The 8,092-nt window shown below is 32.9% G+C and overlaps 1 protein-coding gene across 1 annotated transcript; it reads right to left on the bottom strand.

Moving 5' to 3' along the window:
• Nucleotides 1-1,746: 1,746 nt before the first annotated feature.
• LOC143624949 (uncharacterized) lies at nt 1,747-3,603 on the bottom strand. Its single transcript, XM_077095438.1, has 4 exons — nt 3,358-3,603; nt 3,196-3,283; nt 2,096-2,162; nt 1,747-2,024 (listed from the first exon to the last, which is right to left on the bottom strand). Exons 1-4 carry the CDS (start codon nt 3,473-3,475, stop codon nt 1,971-1,973), a joined length of 327 nt encoding a protein of 108 aa, XP_076951553.1. The 5' UTR covers nt 3,476-3,603; the 3' UTR covers nt 1,747-1,970.
• Nucleotides 3,604-8,092: the final 4,489 nt, after the last annotated feature.

Genomic DNA, 8,092 nt, shown 5'->3' with positions numbered 1-8,092 from the left:
CATACTACATAAACCATCCGTGTAATTATTTCTATAACAACTTACATGTCGTATGTTAGTTATTTAGCGTAAAATGAGGTTTTCTTTATTTAACGTATTTAAAGTATTACTTTTTTATACATACAGTAGCAGTGCACATGTGTCACCAACTCAGTATCCAACACATTATATGGTTTTTAGTTTAGAACATGCCCTCATGGTTTATTGAGTATCCAACACATTCCAACTCATCGAGTATCTAACACATTCCAACTCATGCTCCTCATTGCAACTTGCAACTATTTAAAATTAAATCCTAGATTACGTGAATTGTATTTGATTCTTATTTTAATGAGTTGTATAAAGCCATCAGGTGGTCGGTGCATTATTAAACCGTTTTAATTATTTTTAATGAGTTGTATACTTGTATAGTTGCAATTTGCGATTTTAAATACAACGTTGCTGTATCCACGTATATCTTTTCATTTCAAATCCAAAATAATAATATTTAGATTTTTGTAAAGACTCAAGTTTAGTGTTATATATGCAAGAGAATGATAGAGGTGTTTTTAATAACATTAAATTATATTTATCTAGGTCCATACGATATACGAATTCATTACCAAGTGTGCGTTAAGTATCACATGTGAATTACATTTTATGTATCATACGCGAATAAAACGTGATCTGCACTGTTTGTTGTTGTATATGCATTGAAATTTGTCGGTCAAACGTACGTTTTTCTAAACTTTTTGTTGGCATAAGTTTTTAACTTTTTGTTGGTTGATACTTGTTTCACAAATAAGACAAATTGGAAATAAATAATCCCAACTTTTGTGTATTGGCCAATAAGAATCCTAACTTTAAAAATCACCACTAGCGGTTTCAATTTTCAAATATTTTTGTCTCAATGGACATCCGTTAAAAAACACTTAACGCCGTTAAGTTTTTTTCCGAGTTTTAAACCGATGTTTTAGGGCTTTTGATCGGAAGAACGATACGATTCGTGATGTAAACTTATCACGAAACGGTGATTCAAATGACTTGATTTTTGTTAATTGGAATTCAAACACCTGAATTGAAACATTGTTTCGTCGCTTGGATCACCGTTTCATGATAAGTTTGACATAAGTCGAATCGTATCGTTCTTCAGATCAAAATCCCTAAAACATTGGTTTGAAACTTGGAAAATAACTTAACGGCGTTAAGTTTTTTTAACGGAGGTCCATTGAGACAAAAATAGTTAAAAGTTGGGACCGCTGGTAGTGATTTTTTAAATTTACGATTATTATCAGTTGATACACAAAATATGGGATTATTTATTTCCAATTTGCCCACAAACAAATGGCGATAAACTAAAGGCTATTCATGAACGAAAGCATATACACAACAACAGGTCATGTACTCTATAATTATAAGCACACATATTTTTCTAATATAACTATAGAGATATAACAAATCCGAGAAAATAACTACTTTCATCCAATGGTTCATCAATAGTAGCACACTAGTACATGACTGAGTCAAACAGAAGTCTAATTTGGTATTTCAAGTAAACTCGGACTATGGTTGAAACATTTCAGAAGTGCAGTTTTGTTGACCTATTGATTTCGGTGTTACTAGTATTCACACACCCAACACAACACATATTAATCGTGCCTCACACGACCATGTGTTGCGCTTTAGGTCATCGGTTAAAGTTAAACACGATCCACTTAAAAGACGATTTTCCAAGGGAAAAAATATACAAAAAAAAAAAAGACCAAGGACCCAACAGATATATACTACACTCTCAAGTGCCATTTATACTAACCTTACAAAAACAATATTAGAAGTTCTAGAAATCCCCACCCCAAAAAAAGTGAAAGAACAAATAAAAATCAAAACATACATAATTCAATGTTTCAAGAATCGCATGATACGAACATAACGATAGTCGATACTTGATAGATAGATGCCGGCTGTGTAATATTGTTACGTTTGGCAGCAGCTCAGTCATACAACCCCTCTTGTTCCCAAACATCCACAAGAAAACTGACCATTTCCTGACAAAAAACAAATTCATATTTTGAATTTCAAAATTCGAGTTTTATTTTTATAAAATAGGGAGACTTACAGGTAGAGGGATCGGCCACGAAAAAGGCTTGTTTGTCCCAAGCAAATTATCATAGGCTGCCTTCCAACTATCAAAAAAACAAATGACATTTATAGTCAGGTAAGGTTTTAGTGTTACACTATTAAACTTGATTGATATAATTGCAACTATTAGCAAAGTATCAATAAGGGTAAAAATGTAAAATAGCCGATTAAGCCCCTGAAGTTGTTTCTAGTGGTTTAGTTGCTATATTTCCTTTTGACTCATTCAAACATAGTAGATAAACCAAGTAGACTTCTTTTCCTATCTTATTGACTAAGTCAGTGAAGTCTACTAGTCTTGTTGAAAAATATGCCCATTTTTTCAATGTTGGAATAAGACAAACATTATTTAGGACCTAAACCACTCAAAAAAAATAAATAACTAAAAAATAATAATAAATAAATTAATAAATTAGATACCTAACCGATAAATTGGGTAAAGTTAGTTGGTTGAATTCAGTTAAGGTCCGTCTCCTGAGCTACTTGAGATCGGTTTATTTAAAAGATTGAGTCCAGATGAGTTTAAACGAGTTTGAGCCTAGAAATAAATTTGTTTAATAAACGAGTCCGAGCCAGAGCTTCACTTATCGAGGAGGAGATGGTTTGCGAGCCCAATACTTATGTAACTTTTATTTATTATATTAAATATATACTTATATAATAATATTAGCTATTATGTATAAAACTATGATAAAATTCAGTAAATAATATATATTATGTTATATATAAAAATTATACTTATAGATATACATAAGAACAATTAATAAATTATATTAGTTATTAATATGTAATAATCGAGCTGAGCCTGAGCTCAAGCTTGAAAAACTATCCTCGAGCCGAGCTCAAGCTTTAGAATTAGAGCTCAAACAAGCCGAGCTCAAGCTCGAGCTCTCATAAGTTAAGCGAGTCAACCTTGAGCCTAGCCGAGCCGGACTCATTTACACGCATAAATTCAACATAAACCCTTCAGATTAGATATGCTACTTAAGGTATCAAGAATAAAACAAGCAATATTGTCTCTAACTTCTAACTTTATGACCAAATAAAAGTTGCAGCCTAAAAAATCACTTAATTACTCACCTTATAACCGGAGGTCGCGCTTTTTTATTGTGATCTCGTTCTTTATCTCCAATCCATTGTTGCCTTGTTTGGTTCCAAAGAAGAAGACCTAAAACCAACCAAAATTTACTATTTATCATACAACTAATAAACTTATAACAATAAATAACTAGAAACACATACCGCGATTTACAAATTCTGAAGGATTATTGCCAGAACTAGATTGGGCATCCACTGGTACATTGCTAGATGATGAAACACTTATCTGAGACTGAGGTATACTATTACTATTATTGTCCATCCCATATGTGGTGCTACTCCAAAAATCTTCCAGAATACTATGTTTATTGGTGACGTGGCCTTTTCCTACGTTTCCTGTCGGCTTATAATCAGTAGTTACGAATGGAGGCTTAGTACAACATCCAAGACACCCTCTGCTCTGTTGCAAATAAGGTTTACAACCATAAATATGATTAGGATTTAGGATAAATGTCACAAATTAATTTCATGGATCAAAAACTAAGTGATCATGGTGCCTCGATGCAATAGGGGTGTGCATCAAACTCAATAAACTAAATGGAAACAAAAACCGATGGTTTAGTTTTATGTTTTTGTAAAAACCAAACTTATGGTTCGGTTATGGCTTTACATGTCATAAAAACCGAAAAAACGGGAACAAACCACATTTATTGATTTTCATTTTTTTATTTTAAGTGATTAATAAGAATTTAATAAATATTAAATTCTATACTTTTGCCTAAATGCACACTATCCATTAGTATATAATTAATAATGAAATGATTTATCTCCAAAATAACTACTTTGGGCCAAAACAATTTTTTCAGCCTAAAATTTTCAAGCTTAAATAGCAAAACCGAAAAACTGAACCGAATTCAATGATTTTATTTCTTATTTTAAATAATTTATAAAAACTTAATAAATATGCAACTCAAATATCTAGTTTAAATGTATAATAATCCATTTGTTATTAATTAGCAAAATAATTTTGGGCCAAATTAATTACTTTGAACCAAAATTTACTTTTTCCCAGCCCAAATTAATTGTTTTGACAAAAAAAATATTTTTCTCCGGCCCAAATTTTCAAGCTAAAATAGCAAAACCAAAAAAACTGAAACCAAACCGAAACTAAACAGCTTTTAAAAATAAAAAAAACCGAAGTTTCAGTTTTTGGTTCCTTATAGCTGAAAACCGACCCAAACAGATTTAAACATATTGATGCAGTATTTGATAGAGTAGTGATACCACAATTTCACAATCTACGAATATAAAAACACGAAAGAGACGAACACTCACCCCATGAATTCAATAATTCTAAGGATGCAACTGGAAACTGATTGCACTAAAATATACCCGTCAAAGAACCAAAATCAATCGCCTGTTACCGGAGAACATTATAATTAATTATGGGTTGATTTGAGCTTCAGTGTGGAGTATTATTCTCTTTGATTGCCACTGAGAATAATAGTAATAATAATCAGGCTGTTTCGAACTGCTTTACAACTATCCTGTTTTACTTAACGTCAAAGTTATTGATTACACACTTGCGCCCCCTCAACTATATTAGATATTCAATTGTATCCCGAGTCTCATATCCGATTATAAAATCAATCTGATTATAACGTTAGTTTGTTAAAATTTCTAAATATGTTTCTTACTATTTTAATTTTTATATAACTTTATTATTTATGAAAACTGGAGTTATAGAAAAAATGTTTACGGTTATGGTTTTGGTAAACATGTATGTATTTTCCGCATAATCAGGTCGGGTATTATATGATCCCATACTTGTTTCAAACTCGTAAAAAGTTTTAAAATTAATATAATATTTGGATTTATACCCGAAAAATTATCCAAAGAAAAAATGCTACGTCTTTTAAGGATACGGGTAATGAGCAAACGCCCCTACCACCTTAGCTTCAATCACGCCCACGCATCACGGTACGTGAAGGGGGTATTGTCCCTTTGCTTGTGAGTCCAGCCATGACATTACCAGAAACTCCGCATTTTATTTGGCCTTTTGATCAAATCATAATAAACAACATTACTCTTTTTCTTCTATTGTTTTTCTTACTTTAATGAATAGTGGTTAGTGAAACCACTATACTCTATGTGACAGTAACGTGAAGAGATGTTTTTCACTTTTTGATGAGAACATTACACATATTCAAAGACTGTATGTTAGGACAATGCTAAAGTGGGGTGCCTACCCATGTGAAATCACACCACATCGAAACACCATATCGCATGAAAGGGGAACGGGCACCACAAAATCCACCGCTACCGGCTTCACAGGAGATGCCCTTTTTGTGTTTTTTTTTTATTTTTAATATTTAACTAGTGATTAAACCAATAAAACATTTCCAACTCACTCCACTCAATAATTATCTTGTCTCTTTCCCTCACCCCTCCCATACACTCTCTAATGAAACGTGAAAACATTTTCGCCAATTAAGCACTTATATGATGCACCATTCACCTTGCCGTCTTCAACCCTTCCATAACATATTGTAGATTATATTTGGAACCCAAGCTATGTGAAAGGCTTATTTAGACACCTTGAAGCTTTTGCATTTTATAATAAGGAACCAAGTTAGTGTATCGAAAGTTAAAGCACCTCAAAAAACGAGAAATTCAATTCTAAAATAACATATGTGATATGCTATACCTTTAAATCAGGCATAATCTTTTTTAAACAGAATAAAGTTTCTTGATTAAATTGAGCAAAGAATTATATATATATATATATATATATATATATTCGTATTTTGAAAATATATTAAAAGACTTGTATGTACTATGTAGTGACAAAGTTTAGACGAAAACGTCAAGTGGGGTGGAGGTACCCATTTTTTTCTTAAAGTAGTAGATTTATTAAGATAAAAGTGGGCTTTAGGTATCTGACATTGGACCAAATGGATTTTAGGTATCCAGCTATCTGAGATATCAGATAGCTGGATTGGGTTTATCTCTCCTAGTGACTTTCCATGTAAGCGATGACGTGTACATATGTGGTGACTGGATCGGCTATCTGAGATGACTGGATCCACGTGGTAGCACAAGATGAGACCAGCCATCTGAGATAGCTGGATTGAACTCCTTTATTCCCTTTCACACAATTTCGCCACGTGGCAGCAAAAGATAATGACAACTATTGAGATAGTTGGATTGAACTTTCTACTTTCATTCACTTCAAACTCATGGGTGTATTCCTTTAAAGATGCAAATATGATTTGAAAGAATACATCTTTAGTTGATGGAATGTAACATCTTTTGAACGCTATTCTCATTAAGTATTCTATGCAAAGTAAGTCATAGGAGTTGATAATTTTGATTCCACACACACACACAAAAATACTTTTTTCCTATATATTTATCCAACATTTCCATTTACAAGTCTTCCATCTTTCTCAAATTACTACCTCACGTTCATAAAATTTTAATAGCGATTTGCACTTGTGGTTAATATGTTGTTCGCACATCTTTGACCGATTGCACCCAGGACGTAGATTCTACTCATGCCCACGATTTGTAAGAACCCAAATTTTCATTGTTAATCTTCATTTGCCAATTTTCTTAAATTTCAAATATTTTACAAGGTCCCAAATGTCAAAAAATTCTAGGTTGGATAGACTTGGTCATGTGCGATCGTGTCATAGCCATTAATCTTGGAATTTTACGTTCTAAAAACATGCTTGAATTTAAAGTTACCGTCCTTCTAACAAAGCATTGTTTGTAGAATAGGTTTGAAGAACAATTAATGAAAGCAGAGAGTTCAATCTAGCTTTCTTAGATGATTGGCATCTTGTGCTGCCACATGGCGGAATGATGTGTAAGGAAATGTAAGGCCCCGTTATCGGTAACCCTACTTTCGTGTTGGATTTACTCATAAACACAGTTCTAAATATCAGAGTTAATTAAAAACTTTACGCGGAATATAAAACTTTCATAAAACATTACATATCAATTCATAATCATGTCTTAAAACATTCCTCTTGTCCTTTAAAATCAAAACATAACTTATAAAACATATCAGATCTTCAGATGCCAGGCTTTAGTCTTCTGCCATGTGTCCTCCACTCAAGCCAGCTGTCTCATCCTACTCACCTGCGTGCATACTAAAAGTCAGCTACGCTGAGTGAGTTCTAGATAATCATAAAATACCATACAATACCTTATTACATACATACGTACTTAACCTCATAACTTTCTTTCATACACACATAAGTACTCATACCTTCATTCTTACTTACATACTTTCTTTCTTACTTACATACTTTCTTTACATTCATAATCATACGTTTTTAAGAGCCTTTCGCCCTATAACCTCACAGATATTATAAGGGTCTGGTCCCTAACATCACAGATATTATAAGGGTCTGGTCCCTAACATCACAGATATTATGAGGGTCTGGTCCCTATCCTCACAGATATTGTAAGGGTCTGGTCCCTAACATCACAGATATTATAAGGGTCTGGTCCCTTGTTTTCGAATATTAGTAGGGTTCGATTCCCTCTTCGTTACCATACAACCATACATCATACCTCGAGTATTATTAGGGCTCGGTACCCTTTTCGTAACCATACAACCATACAACCGTCATTTTCTTCTTTTATTAACTTTATTACGTTCATACACATAAATATACATATCATACTTGCCATATTTATAACGTTACAACCTGACAGTACGTGCAATATCCGAAGATCGTTCACGAACCATCAAGCAATCATTCATACATATCACATATATCACATATGGCTTTATAACGTTACAACCTGACAGTACGTGCAATATCCGAAGATCGTTCACGAACCGTCAAGCAATCATTCATACATATCACATATATCACATATAGCATACACTTATCACTTAGGATAAATGTATTAACAACACATC

The sequence above is a fragment of the Bidens hawaiensis genome, unplaced genomic scaffold (assembly GCF_021521415.1).
Source record: "Bidens hawaiensis isolate Kalapana, Puna unplaced genomic scaffold, B.hawaiensis_p1.1 tig00004003_1, whole genome shotgun sequence".
Classification (NCBI taxonomy): Eukaryota; Viridiplantae; Streptophyta; class Magnoliopsida; order Asterales; family Asteraceae; genus Bidens; species Bidens hawaiensis.
This window is presented reverse-complemented; position numbering and strand designations above follow the sequence as displayed.

Coding starts and splice junctions, on each gene's coding strand:
- LOC143624949 (XM_077095438.1), bottom strand. CDS start 3,475: ATGGACAATAATAGTAATAGTATACCTCAGTCTCAGATAAGTGTTTCA. Junction 3,284..3,357: donor TTCAGAATTTGTAAATCGCG/GTATGTGTTTCT, acceptor GGTTGGTTTTAG/GTCTTCTTCTTTGGAACCAA. Junction 2,025..2,095: donor CGTGGCCGATCCCTCTACCT/GTAAGTCTCCCT, acceptor GTTTTTTGTCAG/GAAATGGTCAGTTTTCTTGT.